The sequence below is a fragment of the Myotis lucifugus genome, unplaced genomic scaffold (genome assembly GCF_000147115.1).
Source record: "Myotis lucifugus unplaced genomic scaffold, Myoluc2.0 scaffold_32, whole genome shotgun sequence".
Classification (NCBI taxonomy): domain Eukaryota; kingdom Metazoa; phylum Chordata; class Mammalia; order Chiroptera; family Vespertilionidae; genus Myotis; species Myotis lucifugus.
The window spans coordinates 5,508,194-5,534,990 of NW_005871080.1; the positions used below are offsets into that span (position 1 = coordinate 5,508,194).

The window sequence follows — 26,797 nt, forward strand, 5'->3', positions numbered from 1 at the left end:
AAGATGGAATTATTTTGTATAAGAAGCATTTTTCGTAACTATCCATTTATTTAATTAAACAACTGTATGAGGTAGGTATTGTGATCACCATGTTACAGGTAGGAAAACATTTCAAGGTGGTTAGGTAAACTTTCTGGGTAAAACAGGTAACAAAGGAGGAGCCAGGATTGAAATGTGATCAGTATCACACCAGAGTCTGTTCCTAACCACTATGTAGTCCTTGAAAACGGAATTTAACTATAATCATACTTATGTTAAAACATGTCATATTTTGGGGAAAGATATGCCTTTCATACTATAATACAGACATATTGATGTGGTTTCTCTTCTTCTCTGTTAAATTTGATCTCCCCATGAGAAGATCTTCCCACCACTTTACCTGGAATACCTCCCAATCTTCACATGGCTGACTCTTATCCATCAGAACCCAACCAAATGTTACCTTGTCAGAGGTCTTCTCTGACGGTCATATAGAAGAGTGGCATTTCAGCACTCCTGATTACTCTCTATCTCACAACTTGTTTCAATTTCACCACAGCCCTCCTCCTCGCTGAAATTAACATATATATTTTTATATGTTGTCTGTTCTCCCACTAGAATCCAGCTCCAGGAGCCAGGGCCTCCTTTGCCTTTTCCTCCACTATGTTCCCCAATGTATGGAACAGTGCCTGGCACATAGTTGTTGTTCAATGAACATTTGCCGAACTCATGAATGAAGGAAAAATACCAAAATGCAGCTAGCTTTTGTGCTTTCAAAGGAAGGTTTGGGTGCCTTAAAATTCCCTATTTTACAACAATTAAAATTTTTATTTGGTTTAATGGTTAAACACTTTTTGCTTTGTGATTTGGAAAAGTAATAACCAGTTTAATGGACTCATATGGATTAAACCTAGGATTTCCCAGAATCATTCAATAAGCATTTACTGCATATCTATCATGTGTCAATGTACCAGCCACTCTACATTGGGTGTATCTCAATCCAAACTCTGTCCCCTCCTGGTGCTCTTTCAGGACCTTGCTCCATCCTTATATTCTTCATGAGCTCACTGTTTCACCTGCTCTCCACTTTAACAATCTTCTATCAGCTTCTCATCTAACAAATTCCGCTTTTTGAGTTTTCCTTACTCCCATCCTATTATGTTGCTTTTGATATTATTGAAGCAGCAGACCTTGGTGCATTCTCCCAGACTCTCAGGCTTTTCCTGGTTTCACTTCCTTTCACATCCAGGCATGTGTCCCTGATTCAGCAGCCACATCAGCCTCTCTCCCCATCAGTGTCAGTCTGTCGGTCTGTGTCTGTCCTGCATTCAATGATCCATTCCTCTCTTTCATTCACTTTTTATTGTTATACAATCTTCCTTGTGCTCCCTAATTCTGGAAAAATAACTTTTGACTACTCAGTATAATAACATTACAAATAATGACTGCTTTCTTCAAATAGGCTTCTGACTTTACTTAGCAAAACTTTTTTTATTATTATGATAAGGACATTTAACATAACCATGAAATCATTGGCAAGTCTAATGTCATGAAACTTGGCAAAATTTTTATGTGTTCCTGGTCACAGTCTCATGACACTGTTCTCTCTTTCAAATTAGCCCATCAAATTTTCCCCTAATTCACAGAGGTCAGCCCTGGTGTTAGAACACTCACAATTCTTCCCACTTTCCTGGTTAGCCTGTGTGATCAAAATGAACAAACGAACCAAAATAAACTTTGATAAATTCCTATACATCTTGCCCTCTGAAAGTTTTATATCAATTTCTCATGTATTATTTACAACAATGTGGTTATTATTGCCTTAACTACCCTTTCCTCCTACTAACTCACTTTATGCCCTTTTTAAGTCCAAAAATAAAAGTTCACGTTTCTTATTTCCTCCTTCTGCTATCATTTCTCATTCTCCCTCTTGGCTCCCAGAATTATGAATGTGGGTCTGTGACTCTGGTCCACCTATCTAATGAACTCCCATGCTTGGGATAACAGTGGCATATGCAAACATTAAAATGATTGGGCCTGTCAGTGCTGTCCATTGCATAGACAACTCACAGACATGTCCTGTTTTGTCTCAGAGGAAATGATGCTCCTTCGGCCCAAGCTTTTCTTTGTTTTTTTGTGGGTTTTTTTTTCCCTTCTAGTTCCTAACTCTATACCATCTTGATCATGCTCTTTCAACCTTGATTGCTTTGTTCTCATTAAAGAAAGCACATTCTAACCTGGCTGGGAGTTGTATGCCCCTTGGACCTAACAGGCATCTTCTTCCAGATTCTTCTTTCACCCTTTATCCCCTTCCTTCGCTGTTGTTATTATTGTTGTTGTTGTTGTTTTCACTGACTTGTAAGTGTTGGTAATCCTTGGCTTACTATTCTAGGCCTTCATTATTCCTCATAGTCTACACACTTTCTATTGGATTTAGATTTGCCTGTGTCTGATCCATTACTTATAACATGTTGACCCCTTAAGCGTTCCTCTGAACCTCAGCTCATTCTCATGTGGCAGAACTATATTTTCTAACTAAGTACTGAGAAAATTAATAAACAGAAAATTCATTTAAAATGGAGTCAGGAGGCTAGAAGGTAGAACTCTCACAGGTGTCACTCAATGCACACAACTGACAACAACAGGAAGAGACTCATCTTGCATCTCCAGCAGGAGGAAGAAAAGATTCCTCCTTGTCCAGTAATAGCTCAGCCAATGAAAAGTCATTACACTTACCATTTGTGACAGCCTGGATGGACTTATGCAAAGTGAAATGGGTCAGACAGAGAAAGACAAATACCATATATAACTTATATATGGAATCCAAAGAACAAAATAAGCAAACAAAACAGAAACAGACTCACAGATACAAAGAATAAACTGAGGGTAGCCAAATGGGAAGAGGATTGAAGGGCTGGATGAAAATGTGAAGGGATTATGTGGTACAAATTGGTAGTTACAAAACAGTTACAAAACAGGTATGTTAAGTAGAGCATAGGGAATATAGTCAATAATTTTGTAATAAATATGTATGGTACCAGGTGGGTACCAGAATTATCAGGAAAAAATTTTGTAAATTATATAATTGACCACTATGCTGTACACCTGAAACTAATACAAAATGATACTAAATGCCAACTGTAATTAAAAATAAAAATAATACTTTAAAAATAAAAAGAAAAGTCAGTATACTTCAAACTTTAAGTTTCCTTAAACGAACTATTTGTTTACAATAGCCCCTCCCAAGTCCATAAAAAACTTCCCTCTCCTTCGATTTTTTTTGGACTTGTATGTGGTTCACCATTAGAATGCATGTTCCAAATTGCAATTCTTTGTTTTTCCCAACTAAACCCATTTTTCTGAATAAATACTTGGTTGTCCATTTGTTTAAGGTGAACACTGCCACTAGGATATAGCACAGACACGTCAGTGAAATCACTGTCTTCTTTTCAGACTTGCCCCCTTTTCTTGCTTGCATAGTTAGTCATCCCTTTTTCCATTTCACTTTCTTCACTTTCTGAATCCTCCCTTCTCTCACCATCCACAGCAAAAGGTACAAAGCCTGAATTCCAGAACTGTGTTCATCTTCGTCATCCCAGGTCCTCAACCTCATTTGAGCTCTTCTTTTTTTCTCATCTGAGTTCTTCTGCTTGCTGTTCCCTCTGAGATAAGTCAATTTCCCTTGAAACCATAAATCTCACCCTATTTCTTCTGGAAAACGGAGTAACGTACAAATGCCTTAGGAGGGCATACAGGCACCTTTTCATCATCCCCCAAACATTCTTCTCCATTCCATTCATTCCCTCATTCTTCTAAACACCAACTATGCTAAATTCATGGCAGTTCCCAAACTGCAAGATGCTTTCACTACTTTATACACTGGTGATATGAGTGCACATGCACGCTTTTTATCCGAAACACATTTATCTTTCTTCAATCCACTTTCCTTGTTTGCCATTTGCTCCACTCCTGCTCATTTTTACAGTTTAATTCCAATGTAATCGCCATGAAGCTCTCCTTTGTCTGTATAGGCACAGTTGCTCACTCCTTCCCAGCATTTCTCCTACTCTGAAACACACTTTGTTACAATTATTTTTGTTACCTACACATTATAACTACTTTTGGTGTGTCTCTTTCCCACATCTACACAACCAGAGAACAATCTGGGTTTATCTTATAATACTTCTTTATTTTCCCCAAATCTAGCAAAGTGGTCAAAATAAGCACTCAACAGATATTTGTTAAGTATTGAATAAATTTATGAACATCATGGATATTACAATGGGACACTTCCAGATTCATTCCAATGTATTAATAAGTAAAACTAAATAATACATCCCAGAGTGGTAGCTCACAAAATGAGAAGTACATAAGAAATAAAAGTACAATATTCCAATTTATACTGACCTTTGATAGGAATTGATCTTATACGGCACAATCAAAGCAAATGATAGAGATTTGGGGTGAATTTAAAAGTGTTCCAGAAAAAGGTAAAGTGGCTTGAATAATATTCAAGCAGATAAATACATATTTGATTCAAAAAGAAAAAAAAACTAAAGTAAGAAGATAGAGGACTACATAAAAAAAAATCCTGATCAGTAATTGATTTTTATAAAGCTAATGCAGGAAGACCCAGGCTCGTACAACTTTAGGGAGTAGGCTTTATTATAAGGAAACATGTTTAGTTTGTAAGCATTATCAAACATTGAAATAAGTTATTCACAAGAGTCACAGAATTTATTTGGAAGACAAACAAGATTTTATTCAAGAAGCTTGAAATTAAAGAATCCTTTAATAAAAAAAACACATATTTCTGATTCTACAGCTATAAAATATAAAACACAAGAAAAACTCTGCTAATGAACTACATGATGCCAATGGATCATATTGTACATCATTATAAAAATATACTTTTTAAAATTTGACTAAATATGGATTTAAACCTAAGAGTGCACATTTCTTCTGGGGTAAAAAAATATAAATGACTCATTTAAAAATATTTAAATAGAATTATTTAAAAGTTACTGCTTCTGGACAATAAAACATAGAAACCTCATTGTGGGAACAATGTGAAGTCATTAAAAATTGATCCTAGGTCTTGTCCATTTCTGATTTTTATTATTCTCTTAGTCCATCTTTATCATATCCCAATAATAGCTGACAGGGTATTCTCTCTATAATGTATTTTTCTCTGACTTAGATTAAACCGTTGGGACTAAATTTCCCATTTTTCTCTATGGGATATTTGGGGCATTTTAATGTATATTAAGAAAATATAAAAGGCCAGATGCTCTTTCACTTGATGGTATTTTCCAGGATGAAGATTGGATATGTGTGTGGACAACAAATCACTGGGCCACTCATTGTCACACCATTATTATTAGATGCAGTTAAAAAAAAGACAAGGCTCAAATTTTATGAAACAGGATATTAGCTACCATTTTTTATTTTGGATTAATTGCTATTCCAGAATATAGACTCAGATTGTCCTTAAACATGAAACACAAAATCTATTTAGAGGAATTAAGTTTTAGCACATAACTGGTTTTGATTCTGGAAAATCATTCATGGAGGAGGAGAAAACTCACTTATAAATTTTCATTTAGGAAAAATGATTTAGGAAATAGTGCTGAATGGATACCTGATCTTATTAATGTCTAAAGTATATCCACTGTCAAGATAGAAGAGGATACTTTGAGGGTAAGATGTGGGTTTTATGTATATGAATATAAATGATTTTAATAATAACTGAAATTGTTTCTACAGTAAAATTTCTCAGTACATTACAAAACCAAATCAACCCAGATTTTCATAAAAGCAAATCTTTGTTAGTGATTTGGGGCACTAGAATATTATGTGTTTGGATTATTTGTTTGTTTTAAGGAGAAAGTATTCTCTCCTTTTCAAGTAATAAACACCTATTGATTTTACTGCTGAATCAAAAACTTGCTAGAATAAATATAATAGTTTCTAGTCAATCTACTATTGTCTTACATTTATAGTGCATAAAGACCTATTTAATTCTGCACAGTAAGTAGCTTGGGCACATTTTTGATGCCTCAGGTGCCCCCTCAGAGTCCTTCCTTAGATCCTACTCTACCCTGTCCACCTCAGCTGTCCCTCTAGATGACCAGTCCTGATTGGACCCATATGGTCCCACTTCCTGAGGACTGCCAGTCAGTCACTCCCTTGGAATGCTAAGCCCTCCCTCCTGGCTGCCAAAGTGCAGACAGGCTTTTGGCTTCCCAACCACTTCCAGATCAGATGAAATAAATGCCTCTTTACAGAGTGTAGGTTCTGACTTTCTGAGTAGCCATCCAAGGGGGTACCCAGAGTCCATAGGACACAGGAAGTGAAGACCGGATGATAAACTTTAACCAAAAGGAAGCAGGAAGAAACAGCGGATAAAACCTTCTTCTTCCTCTGCCCCTGCTCAATATCCTCTGTGTCTGAGACTCTCTGTAGAGTAGTGGCCAGCATGGTAGCACATCCCCTCTACTATTTCCCAACATTTCTTGCCTCTCTTCCTTTTTACTGCACCCTTTGTGTCTGGATTCAGGCCTCCCAAATAAATCATGGATACTTAATTCAGGCTTTGTTTTCAAAGGAATCGGGGCTGAGACAATTGTTACTTTCCTTGCAGCAGAGATGAATAGCTCTCCTGCAGTATCGGTAAAAATGAGGTTTTGCAAAAATTTTGGATTGTATTTGTACAGCAGGTAGTGTTCTGCTACCTGACAAATCTTTATTTTATTGTTAAAACAAACAAACAACAAACAAGCAAACAAAACAAAACAAAAAACTAGGACAGAGATTTTAAATATACTGCCATTAAGTGGCAGTTTGGCTATTTGAATCTCAAATTCTATCTGGTTCCAAAGCCTGTTGTCTTAACCACTATACTCTATTGCTTCATGTAAAAATAACATTAATAATAGTAAATATAATTAAGATTTATTATCTTTTGCTATTTGCAAAGTATGTTACATCAATTTTCTCATATAACCTCAAAATAGCTATAAGATGTAGTTACTCTTATTAACCCCAAACTGCAGTCAGGACCTCCAAGGATTATAGCAACAAATACAATGTGAAGCTGTGATTCCTCACTCAGGTGTTCTGACTTAGAAACGCCTATTTCTACCTAATGAGATATACTGCTTCTGAGCACATCTCAACTTAGTAGAGAATTTTTAAGAAAGACTAACTACACATATTCAGTAAATTAAGAAGTGCACTGTGGAGTAAAAGTCTCTTTTATCTTAGAGAAATGCAAGCACTAAATCAGATGCATTGCATTGACCAAAATGATAAACCGCAGAGAGTCAAGCTTCATAATTAAAATAGTTTTCTGAGGGAGCCTAAGGTGAGGTTTATTGGACAGTAAGCTATTATCCATTTATAAAGCATCTTATCAATTTCATAGATTTTTGTGGTTATTAAAAATTACATAAGATACAAAATTTATTGTGGTTAATGGCCAAATCCTGAGAAAAGTATAACCAGAGAACATGGCTTCATTTATAGTGATATTGATCACTTGATTTCATTTTTCTCCTTACCAAGTTTATGTACGTAAAATACTAGAATTTAATTTCTTTTTCTTCTTACTTGTTTTACATCTCCACCAACTGTCTTCTAGATTTTCAACTGTTATGCTTTTCTAATTTTTAAATGTATGTTGAGGCCATATAATAGGGCAAACTATGGCTATTGTAATAAACTGCCCAATGATAACCATGCTGACTTTGCCAGAGCACTATCATTATGAGAATTAAAATATTAAAGAGGGATTTAAAATGCCTTCATTAGGCTAAGGTTGGTAGATCTATTGTTTGCCCTTCCATTTTTTATGGTCTTTTTCAGCAGGGATCTGAATAAGAGCTCAACACTCACTTTACAAAGATAGAATCATTTCAGATTCATTTTGCACAGACCACTCAATAATTCATGAATAGCTTTCTGATGGAAACTATTTTCATCTTTTTGCTAAATCTCATCATTTTACTCCCATAAATAAGTCCATTTTGTTATTAAAGACATACTACAGTGAATGAGCACTAGATGTATTACATTATTTAATGATTGTGCTTATTATTTTGATTGGAAGTAAATAATATTAAAACAGCAAACAAAATGTTTTAATGAGACCTTTGATATTAATCTATTATTATTATTGCTATTATTATTATTATTATTATTGGCTTTATTAAATGCCTTAAAAAGTTTCAGTCATTTGAAGTAAAATTTGCCAGTATTGGCCTCTTACTAAAAGTAATAGCATGATATAAAGTAAAAAACATAAAAGTAGCACACACGAAAAAGTTACATACAAAATTAACATGTGGGCTTCATATTGAACATACTGACTTCAGAACCTTACAATTTTAGGTGATAAATATTCCCTTTAATGTCTATAGTGATTTTGAATTTATGTTAAAAGCGACACTAAGTTTTCTGAGAGTACTCTGTGATAAATGAAACAGAAACAGTTGATTGCTGAGAATAAGGTGCATTTGGTCTGAGTTTTGGTGGGTGTGGAGACATTTCTTAAACTAGAAATGTACTTTGCACAGTGTGTTTATTTTAGTAGGGTGCAGCACTGCACATGTGAGCAGAAATCATATATTATTCATCTAGATATCTCTCTAGGATTTAAAACCACATTGTGGGACACCTGTTAGGAGTTAATTGTTCATAGAATAGATAAATTAGTGGATGCGCAAAATTACAGAGCTTCATGAGGTAATCAATCAATGGGTGTTTTTTTTGTTTTGTTTTGTTCTTATGAGGTTTGTTTTTTAACCAGGAATGAGTTTTTTGTCATATCCTACGGCTTGAGTCAGGTGTCTACTCCATATCAAACAAGCTGTAAATTCTCAAAGTACAGCAGGTAATTAGGAGGCAAGTTGCAAATGAAGTGCTGGAGCCTTGGACATACTCCACTGATACTAAAATAGGTACATGTACCTGAAAAATGCAGGATGTGTGAGTAAAGGCCTCAGAGGATACATCAAATTGACAACTTTTGTTTCTTTAGGACTCCTCTAGCACCAGATGAAACAAATAACACTGTAGGTGCTTCTGAGCAACAGTGTTGCTCTTGGTCTAAATGAGAGGAAGCCTTGATCCTAGATTAATCGACTTCCTCTTTGACTTTTCCTCATGATAGGCCTGGACACATAACACCTAGTCATACTTCTGTTCAATATATATTTGTTAAAATAATAAAAGCTATGCCCAACCAGTGTGGTTCAATGGTTGAGTGTTGACCCATGAACCAGGGTTGCAGACTTGATCCCCCGTATGGGGCAGCAGATTGATATTTCTCTCTCATCAATGTTTCTATTTCTCTATTCTTCTTCCTTCCTCTCTCTCTAAAATCAATAAAAACATGTTTTTTAAGAAGGAATAGCTATGATAGATTATTACAGGGTGAAGATGTCTGGGGACTAAATACACCTTATTAAAGGTTTGTCCCTGATAACAAATCTCAGCCTATGGCACTTTTCTCAGTCCTTTTCTTTTAGTCAATCTTCCAACGAAACTGGGGGGGAAAAAGTATTCCTCTTTTTAGCACACAGACCTTGCCCATTCTCTTTCATGACATTGTTCATATTTCTTACTCCACTGAAATTCCCTGCCTACAAATCCTCATATTGAAATTATAACCATCCTTCAAGGCCCAATTCAAATTTTCACAGATGTGAGCTCTCTCTCCTTTAAATCTCAAAAACAAACAAACAGAAAACAACAACACCTCTTCTATGTTTCTTATTTCATCTCAACCTATTTTTTTTGGCAGAGATGCTATAAAGCAAAGACGGTATCTTGATTATTCCTGATTATATCTCTGTGCCTTATATGTAGCCCTAACGAGCAAGCTGTTCATTGTAGGATTTCAATACATATTCTTATGAAGCCTTTTCCTACCAAGGCTTATATAAATAGCACAAACTTGATTAACCAACTGCATATTTAAATGAAAGTGAGGTAAACTGTAATGAGAAACTATGTTATCTGGATCAACTCTCCAACTAAAAACAATGAAAAATGCTGGATTTTTTTTTAAATTACCTTAAAGAACAAAGGGCTGATTTTCCCACAATCTTTTCACCCAGGCTCACTGTGCTCTAAGCACCCTGGCCTTCTCCCTTCTTTCCCAAACGCCAAGCACATTAAGTTTCTGGACTTTTCTAACTTGCTGTTCTGCCTGGACCACCCTTCTCTTGGATTCCTCCAAGGCTTCCTCCGTTTTCATTCAGCTCTGCTCAAATATCAATTCAAAGAGGTCTTTCCAGACTATCTTATCTAAAACAGTACACTCTTGTCTCCTTTCCCTATCATTCATATAATTTCATATCATTTTAGTTTAATTTGCATCCCCATCTACAATATCAAGCTTCTTTGGAGAAGGAGGGAATGTATTTTCACCATATCACCCTTCCCTCACCCCCCCCCCCAAAAGAACAAAAGGCTGAAAAGATAGTGGAAGTAGAACTGAAAATAATTTTTGGAGGTGGGATTCTAAACCCAGAGAGAAAAAGTGCATATCAAGTGAACATACTGCCCTTTGCCTGAGGGCATCCTATATAATAAAAGGGTAATATGCAAATCGACCAAACAGTGGAACAACTGGGGGTGGGGGCGGCAAGCAGGCAGCACCAGGCCCGCCAAGGTGCATGCCAGTGGGCAGAGGGAGGGGACGGCGAATCGGGGGGGGGGGAGCGGCAACCAGTGGCAGTGGAGGGGCGATTGGGGGTAGGCTGGCCACTTGCCAGCCAGTGCCTTCCCTGATCAGCCTACCCAGTCACCTCCCGTAGAAGGAGGCCAGACTGCGGCTTAGGCCCGCTCCCTGCAGACATCCCCTGAGGGCTCCCAGACTGCGAGAGGGTGTAGGCTGGGCTGAGGGACCACCTCCCCCAGAGTGCACGAATTTTTGTGCACTGGATTTCTAGTCTGTTTATATTCTACATTTGAATTTAGGACAATTGAGCTTACAGAATAATGGAAAAAGTACTGCCTGAGAGTCTTTGGAAAAGATAAAAAAAGGACTGCCTGGCAAGCAGGTGTGGCTCAATGGTTGAACATCCACCCATGAACCAGGACGTCAAGGGTTCAATTCCATGTCAGGGCACTTGCCTGGATTGTGGGCTGGATCCCAGGTCAGGAGCATGCAGGAGGCAGCCAATTGATAATTCTTTCTCATCACTAATGTTTCTATCTCTCTCTCCCTCTCCCTCTCTCTTCCTCACTATGAAATCAATATAAACATATTTTTTAAATGATAAAGAACCAATATTAAATGTGTTGCTTTTCTCCAATCCCAAGGGATTATAAAGAAGACTACCTTTGTAGATGAGCAATGTAATAGAAGAAAAAAACAAAGAGTAAAGACTAATTTTGTCTCAGAAATTATAGCACAGCTGTAGCCCTCCTATTATGCACATACTAGAGGCCCAGTGCACGAATTTGTGCACCAGTGGGGTCCCTCGGCCTGGCCTGTGGGATCAGGCTGAAACCGGCTTTCCAACATTCCCCAAGGGGTCCTGGATTGCAAGAGGGAGCAGGCCAGGCTGAGGGACCCCACCAGTGCATGATTGGGGCCAGGGAGGGACGCAGGTTGGCCAGGCGGGGAAGGACCACAGGAAGGCTCCAGGGCATGTCTGGCCCATCTCACTCAGTCCTGATCAGCCAGACCCCAGCAGCAAGCTAACCTACCAGTCAGAGCATCTGTCTCCTGGTGGTCAGTGCACATCATAGCAACTGATCATCCAGTCAACTGTCTGACCCTTGGTGGTCAGTGTACATCCTCGCAAGCAGTTGAGTGGCCTTAGCATATCATTAGCATATTACACTTTGATTAGTTGAATGGATGACCGGACACTTAGCATATTAGGCTTTTATTATATAGGATAACCTAAGAGGTTTAAACTGTTAGCCTAGATTGAGCTAATCAATCACTGGGAGTGTCCCAAAACCCTTGAGAAAAATGCAAAATGGTCTGGAATAGGACATATTTATTCTAGGCCTCAGAGAATCTCCCATGATATTTCAATAACAATGATTAGCACACAGGCAAAGATAACCAGACATAAAGGAAACAAAGTAATATGGGTGAGAACCAGCAGAAAGAGACCACAACTTCTGATGTTAGAATCACAGGACAGAATATAAAACACTGCTTCCCAATTTAAAAAAAAATAGATTTTTGTTATAGTTGCAGGAAACAACTATAACAAACGACAAAGTAAATTTTAGAAATGAAAATTACAATAATTGAAATGAAAACAATGTTTATCACAAAGGGAAACTGAATTAGTTAATTAGAATATAAAACAAGATAAATTATTTGGAAATTTCAGTTCAGAAAGACAAACATAGAAAAAAGGAGAGTGTAAAACATCTTGAGCATAGAGTGAGCAAACTTAACATAGGTTTAACTAAAGGCTTAAAAGAAAATAAAAGAGAGAGAATATAAAATAAGCTACATTTGGAAAGATATTATCTGGGAATTTCCTAAAAAATATTAATGGCAGTTATACATAATTTCAAGAGGCCCAACAATCCAGGCAGGGGAAATACTAGTAAAAAGAGATTACATCTGCATGCATCATGGTGAAACTGTGGACAAGCAGTTAACTTCTTGATCACAGTAACAAATGACAGAAAGCAGTGGTGCTCTTTTTCGTGGCACCTCAGAGGCAGTTGGCTGCTTCAGGAATGAAACTAAGCATTGCTTTCCCGGCCACTGGCTGCCAGAAACTCATTGACGTGGATGATGAATACTCACTTTGTACCTTCTATGAGAAGTGTGTGGCCACAGAAGTTGCTGCTGACGCTCTGGGTGAAGAATGGAAGGGTTATGTGGTTGAAATCAGTGGTGGGGATGACACAGAAGGTTTCCCCATAGAAGAGAGTGTCTGACTGCTGCTGGGTAAGGGGCACTCCTGTTATAGACCAAGGTGGACTGGAGAGAGAAAGTGCAAATCTGTTCAAGATTGCATTGTGGATGCCGATCTCAGTGTTTTTAATGTACTCGTTGTTTAAAAGAGGGGTAGAAAGATATTTCTGGTCTCATTGATACTACTGTGCCTCAATGCCTGGGGCCCAAGAGAGCTAACAGAATCCGCAAACTCTTCTATCTCTAAAGAAGACTATGTCTGCCAATATGTTCTGAGAAAGCCCCTATACAAAGACAGTAGGAACCTCAGACCAAAGCACCCAAGATTCAGCGTCTTGTTACTCCACGTGTACTGCAACACAAACGGTGTATTGCTCTGAAGAAACAATGCACTGCGTAAAATGAGAAAGAGGCTAAAGAATATGTTAAACTTTTTGCTAAGAGAATGAAAGAGGTCAAAGAAAAATGTCAGGAACAAATTGCCATGAGACATAAGCTGTCCTCTCTGAAAGTTTCTACCTCTGAGTCCAGTAAAAAATGAGATTGAATCCACACAAATATAAGGACAAACATCAATTTCAAAAAACAAACAAATGAAACATATGCACACACACATGCACGCACACACACCAACAGTGGAATGATATATTAGATGTGATCAAAGAAAACCACTGCCCACTGAAAATTCTATATCCAGAGAGAATATATATTTCCAGACTAAGGGAGAAATAGAGACATTTAGAAACAAGCAGACACTGAGACAGATTGTCACCACAAGACCCTTACTACAGGAATTTCTCAGAATACACTTTAAACAGAAGGAAAAGTGATCCTAGAAGGAAGGTCTAAGATGCAGGAAGAAATAAATAGCGAAGAACATTGTAAATATTGGGCAAATGGAAACCAACATTGACTCTATAAAAGAGAATAATGTCTAGTGGTGTCAAAAAAAAAAGAAAAAGAATAAATTTAAATACCAAACAGCAAAAGCATATACATTGGGAAGGAAAGAGAGAGAGAGAGAGAGAGAGAGAGAGAGAGCGCGAGAGAGAACTCATGGACACAAACAACAGTACAACAGTGTGGTGATTTTCAGGAGGGGGGGTGTTATAGGGGGAAGAGGGTATGGGGGGAATAAATGGTGGTAGGAGAAAAAATAGCCAGGCCTGCATGGCTCTGTGGTTGAGCGCCAACCGACAAACCAGGAGGTCACAGTTTGATTCCCAGTCAGGATGATCAATGATTCTCTCTCATCACTGATGTTTCTATCTCTCTCTCCTCCCTTCATCTCTAAAATCAATAAAAATATATTTTAAAAATAAAATGAATAAATTACATTTTAAAAAGAGATAAATAGCCTGGCTCAGTTGGTTGAACATCGTCCCTTGCACCAAAAGATCGCCAGTTCTGGTCTAGATCAGGGCTCGTGCCTAGGTTGTGGGCTCAATCCACAGTAGGCGGTGTGCAGGGGGTGTGATATTTATCTCTCATTGATGTTTCTATCTCTCCCTCTTCCTTCCTCTCTCTGAAATCAATAAAAACACATTTTTAAAAAGACATAAATAGATTAAACATATTTTAAGCTAATGTTTTGAAAGAGGGTAAAATATTTGATTAGCTTTAGCCTTTGATAAGTATCAATGTTGTAATCCTAGGTAAGCCACTAACAGAACAGAAACAAAGTGCATCACTACCAAAGAAGTAGAGAAAAATACAGAAGGATTTTATAAAATGAAAGAAAAAACAAGACATACTGAGAGAAAAAAAGCAAACACCAAAAGAAACATGCACTATGAGTCCATATATAGAAATTCAAAACCAGACAAAGTAAACTATATTTTTAAGGTGCATAGATATAAGTGGGAAATAAGGAAAGGTAATAAAATAGTGAGTAAATGCAATTTTACCCTGTGGCCATGGATGAGTTTGTGTTGACATAAGGACAAATGTCAAGGGGTGGTGCTTCTAGGGTGGATGGGGTCTATATCTTGACCTGGGTGGTGATTATATACAAGTTTGATGAATAATTTAAAATATTTGTATATGTTTTATACAGTTTACTAAAAATGGCTTCTGTATTATTTTCCAATGACAATATCTAAACATTTTAAAGTGAGTTAAAAATCAGAATATATGAAAATCTATGAGACTATGAACACTGCCCTTCCCTTCATCATACAGCATATGCAGATCTAAGGACACTCGTGGTTTCCAAATGCTGCTCCTCACTGGTGTTGGCCAGTTGGCATCAAACTTTCTCTGGTCTGAGGTGAACAACACAGAGACAACATAAGTGCACACAGAAAGGGGACAGTTTATGTCTTGCTAAAGACTTCCATTCTGAGGTTTTATCCTACCTAGGTTTGGGACTGGGTGTTTTATGTGTCCTTTTTCTGTTAAAAAGTGAGAGTGGCAGTAGGGGGTAAGTTCTTCTTTAATGCCCTTACTAAGAACAAACAATCAAAAACAAAAAATAGGTCTGTCCTCCTTTCCTTTGCATAGTTGACTGAGGACCCAGAGCCTAAGAATGTCTAATTTGCAAACACCAGTAAAAGTGATTCTGTGTCTATTTTCATGGGAAGGGCAACTTTCAATAAAAATGTGACTTGATAATGAACTGAAACAACGTCGGTGAGAATGAAAAATTGCCAAACATGGAATGTGGTATCAGGCACAACATTTTGTGACATGCTGTATTAAATGTGAACGCCTTAAGGGGAAGAGTCAATGAAGGAAAATGTATATGGACATGCAGGAGGTTACATCTAAAGCCTCGAATGGAGGGATGGCTTCATTTTCAGAATTATTCAGTGCTCAGACACAATATTTTATGCTGCCTTTGAGTATATATATTTGTCTTCTTGGAGGATGTACATACTGGTGAAACTTGACTTAATAGATTTTCTCTTCTGTATGTGTCTGAATCAGTTCAATTGCAAAACTAACATAGGGGAACAATTGGGTTATAATAATTTTCTAAATTATGTACTATAGAATGTCATAAATATATTCATATATTCAATAGAGTACATTATAATAGAATATAGTAAGTATTTTATGGTTACTATGTGTTTTATTTTATTAACTAATTCCATTCCTTACTAATTATGCTGGCAGATAACACTATCCCCATTTTAGAGATGAGGATTCCACAGCTCAGAGAAGTTGGGTAACTGTCAGCTCCTAATGGCAAAACTAGAATGGAGTTCACTGTGGTTGAACTTCAAAGTCCTGCTCCTAGCTACTTTGTTGCTTAGTTCACCACTGCATTAACATTCAAAGAGCATTCCTGTAAAGATTAAAATGCCACTTACTCTTTTAAACCACATCTGCACATACTCAGGCAATTTCTACTGACCCCTTGGAGGGAAGGACAGCCTTTTCCCCAGAAGCACATGAACAACACCAGGACATGTGTAAGGGGGCACAAGAAAAATTCAGAAATTGGGGCATAAATCTCTTTCAAAACAAAACCACAGCATCTTTAATCAAGGCCTGGCAATCATCGTATCGTTTCTTCGAGGCTGGAATTGGGAAATGTGGGCTATCCCACTAGGCCTTTAATACTTGGTTAGAAATGTATCCAAGAAGTTGACTAGCAAGACAATTCATGCAGCACAAACACGAATCTGTAATTCTCTTCCCCAATTACCACAGAGCACAGTTGGTTCCTGCCCTAAATTCCCTTTGAAGACAATGAGTGCCCAGGAGAAACCGTAAGATCATTGAAAATGGGGCCAGAAGTCATAAGTAGGGACTGCCAAACAACCACCAAAACCTGTTAACAAGTTTCTTCAAGGAAAATCTATCGTCAATGTACAACAATTTCGAAGGCTGAACTGGAGGCATGAGATTAGTGAGCTGACTTGCAAGGTTTGCCTATAATCTAACAGGGAGCTTTAAAATTAGACAGCTGATCATTGTCTTCTCATACGAGGAGATTAAAATAATAAATATAAACCAAATGCTTCAACTTGGAATCAAATCACCCCCATTTTCCCAGCACATTCCCGTAAACTCTGCCCCAGTGGGATTTGGTCACCAGGGAGGAGGATCATCCTCTCAGCAGCCAAACTCAGTTAGGCAAGCGCCCGCCCTCCCTGACTAACTTCCTTCCCCTTAGAACGCATTCAAGGGGAGACAAGGGCCTGTGAGGGGGTGGGGCTGTTTTGTGCCTGGCCCTTAGGGATACTTTATTTTTCTTAAAAAGATTATCTTACTGTGGCCAAAAAATAAAAAAACAAAACCCTAAAACGAATTTCTGAGGCTGTTTGAATTAAAAATACAAAGGGCTGAGATATATTTTTAATTTATTCATAATTAGTTTACAGATTGGACTGCACCGAGATTCCAAAATCAGCAAGCCACTTGGGGATAAAGGCTATTGCAATTATCAGGAGCAAGCCAAATGCTACCTTTTGTTCTTACTAAAATCTTCTCCTTTAAATAAAAACGTCTCCTAGCAAACGATTTTCTATTTCCTATTTAAAGAGGATTACATAGCATACACGACTAGTGGCTGGAAAGCAAAGAACTTTCCATTGTTTCATTACCTGCCAAATACAAATTAGTTCATTGTGGTTGACTCCTGCCAGGCACCCCTTTCCCTGCCGCCCATCAGGCCGATGGGGTATGGCAGGTGGGTTCCTGCCTGCAGTCCTTCCTAATCAGGAGGCTGTCAGATACGCTGCCTGCCCACTGTCTCCTACATCCTGTGGCAGCACTGGTGTTTGGGCAGCAAGGTTTAGAGGTTGAATTGCCCCAGTAACTAATACAAAATTGTTCCTACTTACTATCACTGTCAAATCCCTGCGGGCACATGTGAGGCCCTCCTCCAGGTACAATCAAGACACCCTACAAATTTCACTTTGTAATAACCAGAGGATACAGAAATTGTGTTAGCTCCATTAGATGGAGTCAGAGATATATTCGGAAAGGTTAGTGGGATATAGTGAATGTCCCAGCTAGACTAAGATAAAAAATCACTTTGTTAACTTAGAGTGTTTCCTCATTGGTAGCACCCTAAATTAAGGTGCCATTTATAAACAGTTTATTATTATTTATTAATGTGTGAAGCACTTTATAGCATGCTAGATAACAACTTAAATTCATGTATTAAAGATGCACATACATGGTTTAATACGATTTACGTCTTATAATATTCTTTAAAACAGCTTCCCATAGTCTCATCCGTTAAGCATTTATTACTAATGCATTTTATAACACCCTTTATAATACATTATTTGAGCAAGTAGCTGCATTTAGTGATCATTTCATAAATAAGAATAAAGCATTTATAAATGGCACCTTAATTTAAAGGGTTACCTTCGTATTACCAGATAGCTACTCACTATTCATCTTATTTTGCGATTATTCTCCAAATGCACCACTTAATAAAACAGACACCAAGTTCTATTTTCCCTTCATCTGATTAAAAGTTTATTGAGCCATTTCCTCCATCTGCTTTCAGATGGTGGTAGCTTGGAGGTTTTAGTGTGATTTTTTCTGAATCCAAACTTTTTAAAAATATATTTTTTATTGTTGATAGTATAACAGATATCTCCCATCCCCCCCTCCTCCCACCCCCTCCCCACCTCCCCCAGATCTTCACTACCTATTGCCCATGTCCATGGGCTATGCATATAATTCAACGGTATTTCTATAAAGATGAACAATAGAAACAGAAAACTACCCACCATATTAGGCAGAGCCTGTTGCTTAGATTCTTTGTAAAATTCAATTTTTCGACTTGAAAGGACAATCCAGGAAGTAGACCAGTTTTTCCTTGGGGAAAAATAAAGGAAAAAAGCATTATCACTTAAAGAAATTAATCAGAGACTAGAGGCCCGGTGCATGAAATTCATGCACAGGTGTGTGTGTGTGTGTGTGTGTGTGTGTATGTGTGTGTGTGTGTGTGTGTCCCTCAGCCCAGCCTGCACCCTCTCTAATCTGGGACCCCTCAAGGGAAGTCCGACTGCCCGCCCGTTTAGGCCCAATCCCGGGATCGGGCCTAAACGGGCAGTCGGACATCCCTCTCACAATCCGGGACTGCTAGCTCCCAACTGCTTCTGCCTGCCAGCCTGATCACCCCCAACCACTCCCGTACCAGCGTGATCACCCCCAACCACTCCCCTGCCGGCCCGATTGTCCCTAACTGCCCTCCCCTGCTGGCCTGGTCCCTTCCAACTGCCCTACCCTACAGGCCATCTTGTGTCCACATGAGGGTGGCCATCTTGTGTGTTGGAGTGATGGTCAATTTGCATATCACTCTTTTATTATATAGGATACAGTATGAGCAACATTTGGATTAAGTAGAGGCTATATTTTTAACTAGAATTCCTAAAAGTATTTTCTTTATTACAGTTGATAAGTGGTATGGAATTTGGGTAATATAAGGACATTCTGTAATTTTTAAAGATCGTGGCATTTATAGTAAAAGTTTCTCAATTCGTATATCCTCCCCAAATTCTTTTCAACCACTGAAAATCCAGTTTTAATGTATCCATGTTCCCTAAAACACCCGCTCCATAAAATAGGTTGTTCCTCCAGCAAGCCAAATATAGCAAAGTAAAAATAGGAATCAGAACACCTTCTTTCATTGTTACTTCTCGTCATTGATTTAGTATATTTCTGAGTCTTAAAAACTAAACAGCTAATGTGTCACTGCCTAATGCAAAATATTTTTAATGTTGAATTTCACTAGAAATCAAAGAAATGCAAATAAAAAGAGTGAAATGCTTTTTTACCTCTTTGCCAATCAAATTGGCAAGAATTTGAAGGAATAATACCAAGCGTTCTTGAACATGTGGAGAAATGTATTCTCCCATACAATTTTGGTGGGAGTATAAACTAGCACATCTTTTCTGGAATGAATTAGGCAATATGCTTTATAAAAATCTTTAAAAATGTGTATATGTTTTGAGTAAACAAGTCCATTCTCATGAATTTAAATGTATTCTAAAGAAATCATCTCACAAGTTGTTAAGGTTGTATGCACAAGAATGAATTGGATCATTATTTCTTAATTCTCTACCTGAAATATCAAAAAAGAAAAGATTGGTATTTAAGCTGCACATAACAGATTCCTATAACGGAATAAGGATCCCTATGCTGTAGAACAGGGGTGGGGAATGTCTGGCCTGAAGGCTGTATGAGGCCCCCGGAATCATTTGGTCTGGCCCTGCCAAGGCAACCACAGGCGGGACTCGAAATTCAATAAATCTAGGAGCTTTTTTCATAGCAACATAAATTTACATTAAGTTAATTATATTAAGCAAATGATGTTATAAATATCCAAATGGCCCTTGGCAGAAAAAAAGGTCCCCCACCCCTCCTATAGAAGAATATTGATATGAGAGGATTTTAATGCAGACCATAATACAATATGCAATTTATAACACCATGCTATTTACCTAAGAGTGTCCTCACACATCCCAGCCTGTTCTTATTATTAATTCTTATTCATTGGAAGTTTGAATATCACATCCTCCAATGTGCCTTCTATAACTTCCTCACATAGTATTTATGACAAATTAAAAATTAGTTTTTATACCTGTCATTTCTATCTCCTTATTTTTAAAAAGCCCAAGATGATAGAAAGTATTTCATCTTTACAGAAACATTCCCAAGTGCCTAGCACAGTGCCTTGGACAAGTAGACACTAAATAGGGATTTATTGAGTCAATGATTAAACTTAGGCATGGGGTGAAAGCTGGATATAACAACAGTTAATTCAGGTGGTAAAAATCACAGCTTTTAATTTTCCTTTGTATTTCTTGATGTTTATCAAAATAAGTTTCTACCCAGTAGGTCATATTGCTGTAATTTGCTTTGGTTTAACACTCATTTCAAAGTAGCTGACTTCATTTTACAAAAGTGGTTTAAAAAAGAAGTTTACAGAAAGACTTTATTCAGGTCGATAGAAAACTACACAAAAATATGTTTTAAATGACCAGTCAGGATCTTTGTGTAATTTATTTCCACTTGTCCCTTAAGATCTAGGGGCTTGATTGAAAGGACAGCTTTGACTCAATCAAGTTAATATTTACAAGATTAGGATGCTCTTACATGCCTGAAGCTATCTTACTAATATATCATCACGTTAAAAAAATAACATGACAAACAGAAACAAACAACTTGTATTTTCCAACTTGCAAATGTGAACACTATGTTCTTAGATCTACTTTTCTTCAAATGAATACTCACTTTTTCAATCAAATGATAATAAAGATGCTGGGGGGAAAAACAGAAAAAACAAACACGTAGGCCTTTCCTCCCCTTCGCCCTAGTGCCCATTTGTCCTTTTAGGTAGCAGCAAGTGAATTAGAGCAGCCTTAGCCTTCTCTTCATGCGGTCATATTAGTTGGCCCCATAATATTAGGGGGGCCACAGAGAGAAGAGGGAAACATTGGAAAGACTGCTGGTCTAGACTGGGCATCTATTATTTCCACCCCTAATTTTGACTGCATGTGATCAGACTATGTCGTATGTGCTTCCTGTCTGTAGCAAGTCCCGGATAAATAGCCTTGATTTGAATTTGCTTCAGATGTCGATCATTTATAGGACTTATTGGCATTATTCTTCCCTTTCTTAAACTTGGAGCTGGGACTGGTTAGAATCGAAGTTGCATGAAATTCAATTATCTCATGGTTCTACACTAGAACTTCGAACTGCCTTGAAATGTTCCATTAGGGAAATCTGAAGAACAAGCCAAAGAGGGTAAGAAATGCAGGTTTTAAAGCCTTAGTAATAGGCACGGTCCTGACACTTTGCATACAGTGCTATTTTGTTTTGAATTTATAAACTGCAAATAATGCCTTTACAGTATTAGATTAGGAGTAAAGATGTTCCTAATTGGCTTAAAATAATTTTGTTTCTAAGGAAGAAGAAAATGATGTTGTCAACCTTTTAGATGTCCCAAATTCATTTCATTTTTTCATGGTTGCTTTAAAAAATTAGCACAATTCATATTTTGAGTACTTAGCATAAGTTTGATTGTCTAGTAGAAGTTTAGCTTCACAAAATAGATGTCAAAGGTACTAATATGGAAAACGTGGTTCTGAGAGTTTAGGTAACTTAAAGCCATGAATTTTAATTTCAGAGTCAAACCCAGTTTCTCTGACTCCAAAGCCTGTACTTTAATTTGTTCACTAATTTATACTGTCATTTTTTAAGGATTAAGCAGCACAATCTTGGGTAAGGAGACTGTCAATGTGAGATTTTGTCACAGTTTTAGCCAAAATTCTCCAATCTTAAAAGCTAGTGTGCATAACCTGTAACAAGAGATAAGCCATCCGAGCTCTCTTATAAACGATTTTACCTGATGCTAATTAGAAGGTTTGAGCAAAGGCCAGACACTCCCAAGCTCTCTCCTTCTCTTAGAAGTTGCACTGGCTTAAGAGTCACATGATGAACCCTTCAACTCTTCCTAAGAATCCAGAAACAGAGGCGTGCTGCTAATGAGGGCACCTGAGTCTCATTCCTGCTATGTGATTATTCTGTGATGTGCAGACTCACCCACACTCAGTAGGGAGCATCAGACTAGGAAGTGACTGAGAATTCACTCCATGGGACCAACTTTTACCAGATGACTTAGATTGGAACCTCCCTCTGCTGAACAAAGTACTCTAGAGACTTGACCATCATCCTTACACTATCTGTCCTGTCCATCTGAGAGGTTTGTCCATCTGATAGGTTTGGCTCATTGTGTTGCTGTAGTTCTCAGAGTATTAGTGGAAGAGCGTCTTAACCTCATTACTATAACACATTGAGCCTTTTGAAGGCATTGTCAGGTCTGGAGAGAGTGTGAAAAGTGTCATTGCAACGTTTTGCTTTGACTTGAACCTTTCTTTCACGCTTTCTGTATGCAATGAAATCCTTATAGGTGACTGTTGTTCATAAAGTAAGCTTAGCCAGGACAGGTGACTCTAGCACCATCTAATGAAACTCTCAAAATAGACCTTTTGAGGATGAAGCCGTTTTCAGGATGGAACATAAGACCCTCTACTCTCCTAGTTCCCCCATGGAGACGTCATCCCTAACCTGTTAGAGCTTCTCCACTTCTGGATACAGAATCTGACATTTAGTAGGTGCCTGCTGAAAGTTTTTGAGTAAAAAAATATATATTTCGGGAAGGTCACACATCTAGATTTTTCCTGCTCTGTGTTTGCTGTTATTCATTAACAAGGACTACTAAAGCACTTATCTCCTGCATTTCCTGTTTCTGTTTCTTAGTTCCCTAGGGTTTTGATATGTCATTCCTAGCATTAAAAAAAGAAAAAGATTTAACACTTCTGGTTTAGTATATTTTGGCTAATTTGTAATTCTAGTGCCAATACCAAGGCTTTCTAGAGGTCTTCCTGACTTTTTGGAATTGTGTCAATCAGATGATCTGGTATTTTATATGCATCAACTAATTTAATTTCTAAGCTAATCACAAGTATCTACTGAGCACCTACCTCATGACAGACACAGTTCCAGGACTGAATATATAAAGGCAAATAAGAGAGACCTTAAGAAGTCTACCTGTAACTCAGAGGAGACAGGGAATAAACATGGAAACAAATAAATTCTCCAAACATTGGGAAGTGGGTAATACACCCATTTTACAGGTGAGGAAACTAAAGCTTAGTGAGGCTGCAGACTACTCAAGGGCACAGAAATCATAAATGTGGGATTGAGGCCACATCTCCTGGACCTCAAGGCCATGTTCACTCTACTGCATCAGCTGTCTCTAGAGCAGGTCGCATGCAACTCTTCCTTAGTCCTATAAGGCACGGGTATGCAGAGCATCACAAAAGGCTCTGGGAAAGGAAGATACAGAACTGTTGTCACTAGTTGAATGTCTTTCTTTTTGGAGAAAGGTCCTTTATAGCCTGACCTGGGCTGTCCTGGAATGATGAATTGCAAGCCCTTTTATTCCTACCTCCCCATGATGGCCACGAGGTAAATGTATTCACTGGTTGGAGCCAATTAATGTCTCGTCTTAAATAAGAGAACACTTTTTTTTATTTCTCACAAGGAAAGATAAAGAAACCAAACACTTGGATGGACTTAAAGATTAAGTAAGACACAAAGCTCAAGAACTATCCCACTTCATTAAGTCAGAGGTCCTAGGAATAGGTGAGCCAGTCTCCCCACAAATTTACAGGGTATCAGTCATGTGAGGCATTGATATTGAGGGTAGTGACTCAGTGCAGGAAACAGATACAAGAATTGCAGGCCCCTGACCGGTTTGGCTCAGTGGATAGAGCGTCAGCCTGCGGACTCAAGGGTCCCGGGTTCGATTCCGGTCAGGGGCATGTGCCTTGGTTGCGGGCACGTCCCCGGTGGGAGGTGTGCAGGAGGCAGCTGATCGGTGTTTCTCTCTCATCGATGTTTCTGGCTCTCTGTCCCTCTCCCTTCCTCTCTGTAAAAAATCAATAAAATATATTTTAAAAAAAAAGAATTGCAGGCATTTACTTTAATTTTTTTTTTGTACAAAAACAAATCGCATCTAAGGGGTCAAGGTGCTTACTACAATTAGGAAGAGGAACTACATTCAAATAAAGACTGATTTATGCAATTAGTGAGACACTTAAAGGGCTTTCTTAAAACAAATTGTGAGTTGTTAAGGTGGAAAAACACAAACAAACATAAACACAAACAAACAAAAGAAAAGAACAAAAAACAAAACAAACCAAAAAATAACAAAACTCTATAGGCATCAGCTTGGCTTAAAACTCTTTGCATTCTACAACATGGACACCGGATGGCAGCACATAATAACAGCAACTTTGTAACTGCTTATCTGAGGAACCCTTGATGGAGAATGCCCCTTAAACTACTCATTATGGTTATAAGAATGTCAGCTCGAGCTCCAAGTTTTACACAGTCATTTGCTCCAGCATTAAACTTTAAATCCTACACTCACCTCTCTTATGCCTCCTTGGATAATGAAAGGGTGGCTAACCAAAATGCAGAAGAAAATATCTGAGATTTCTTGGTCAATTTCAGACCTTCTTTGGGCTGCCTGCCTTTGTAAGCTGACTTGATCACACTGGATTTGACTTGAGTTCGCACCCGGGGAGGGAGTGAAAGTAATTTACTCTAGTGTCCCTGGCTAATTTACCATAAAATCACTCAGATACTGTTAAATGTTCTGACTCGTTCTCAAACTGGTGCGTTAGAAACTTAATTCTTCCTTCCCATATTTTAAGCTTCTTATAACTTGTCATGTCTAAAAGGAGGGTCAAATAGACATGGAGGTATAAATATACACGTCTCTGCCAGTACTGCAAGAAACAGAAAAGCTCTACATATTCAAAGAGCTATCAGATGTTGGAAATTATAACGGAGCAGATGAAGAAAATCATAAAACCAAAGCAACCTTTAACAAGTTTACTTCCATATTATGTGGTCTCCAAAGCTTCCTTCTAGTCCTCACTACTGCACAGAAAAAGAAAGACAGGTTCAGCCTGGGATGAATTACTGAGATCCTGAGCAGAAAGTGCTAAAGAAAAATAAGTCAGAAGTGTACTTTCATATCACATTGTAAAGGAAGTCTATTCTTAGGAACAATGGTTTAAAAAAAAAGAAATAATTAGAAACAAACAAAAGGTCTAATAGCAATGGGCCCTGGGGTGAAAATGGCACCCGTGGACATAACCCTGCACCACCTTTATTCCACTTCTTCCACCCCCCTCCTCTGCCCATCTCCCCACCCCATGCGTGCGCACACACACATACATGTACTTCTCAGGCCTATCTGAAGATCAGAGGGAGAAGGGAAATGTGACTAGATGTGCAGAGCTACGAATAAGACAATGAGACGACGAAGGGGCAGGCATGAAGGGAGAGTGCAGAGGGAGAGACAAGGGCACTGAGATAGGGTACATGCTGCCAGGTGCCTTTTGTAAATTAAAGGATTGAAAGTAACTTTTCACTATTGTCTCAGGGAGCTTCAGAGAGGCTGGTGCTCCTTCTCATTTGGGATCTGGAGGCCCCAAAGGAAGGAAGCCCTAAACTTCATCAGAAAAACTAAACCATATTTTCAATGTATGCAATTAAAAATTAAAGTTGAATGATGAATGCTTTAGGCTTTCAATCCTGTCTGTGATCACTGGGGAAATTTGTGGAACTTTATTTCAAAATAAGGCTAAATCTATGGTCCTTTATGAATGTAACATATAGCCAGTGTCCTCCTTCCCTGTACCCACTCTTGCTCATATTCAGAAATAGGTCAAACTTTTCTTAGAAAGAGAAAATATATGAAAGAAGGAAGCTAAAGAAAGAAAAATGGGGAGGAAGAGGAACAAAAACAAGGACACAGTACATGATGTGGATGACATTATTATGGATTTCTGAGTAAAAAACTTTATAAATATTAATAAAATAAAGTTGCTAAGTGGCAACTGAAGCCCTTGGTACTGTCGATGATACAAAATAAAAGAATGGTTTTTCACTCCCTGGACTCAAAAGGCTTCTAGCAAGAGGGAAAAAACTAACCTTTTTGAAACAGAGGGTGAGGCTAAAATCTTACACTAATCTTTTGTACAATAAAGTTTGGAAAAAAGGAGAGGTTAATACAAGTGACCAAGTTTCTCTACTTGTAAAATTGAAAGTAATAATACAGCCTATCTTAGAGTATTATTTCAGTATTACTGGTAAAACATTTAGCCAAGTGCTTGACAGAGTAAGTATCTATAATAATAAAAGCGTAATATGCTAATTAGACTGGACATCCTTCCGGACAACCTTCCAGACAAATCCGGGGCTACGAGGGAAGCCTGGGTCCCAGGTGCCAGAGAGAAGCCGGTGCCTGCAGCCAGAGGAAGGCCTACTCTTGCATGAATTTTGTGCATCAGGCCTCTAGTTTATTAATATTGTTTACTAACTCATCAAGATGTATAAATATTTTAAAGTACCTTGATAAAT

At 38.0% G+C, this 26,797-nt stretch overlaps 1 protein-coding gene and 1 pseudogene across 1 annotated transcript in view; one reads left to right on the plus strand and one right to left on the minus strand.

Moving 5' to 3' along the window:
- Positions 1 to 26,797, minus strand: part of ARHGAP15 (Rho GTPase activating protein 15) — a 650,587-nt gene that overhangs the window by 519,821 nt on the left and 103,969 nt on the right. Inside the window, exon 5 of the mRNA XM_006086875.3 lies at positions 18,580 to 18,667. Coding sequence (XP_006086937.1) covers positions 18,580 to 18,667 — 88 coding nt within the window. The remainder of the gene's footprint in view (positions 1 to 18,579; positions 18,668 to 26,797) is intronic.
- On the plus strand, positions 12,703 to 13,424 carry LOC102442755 (annotated as a pseudogene).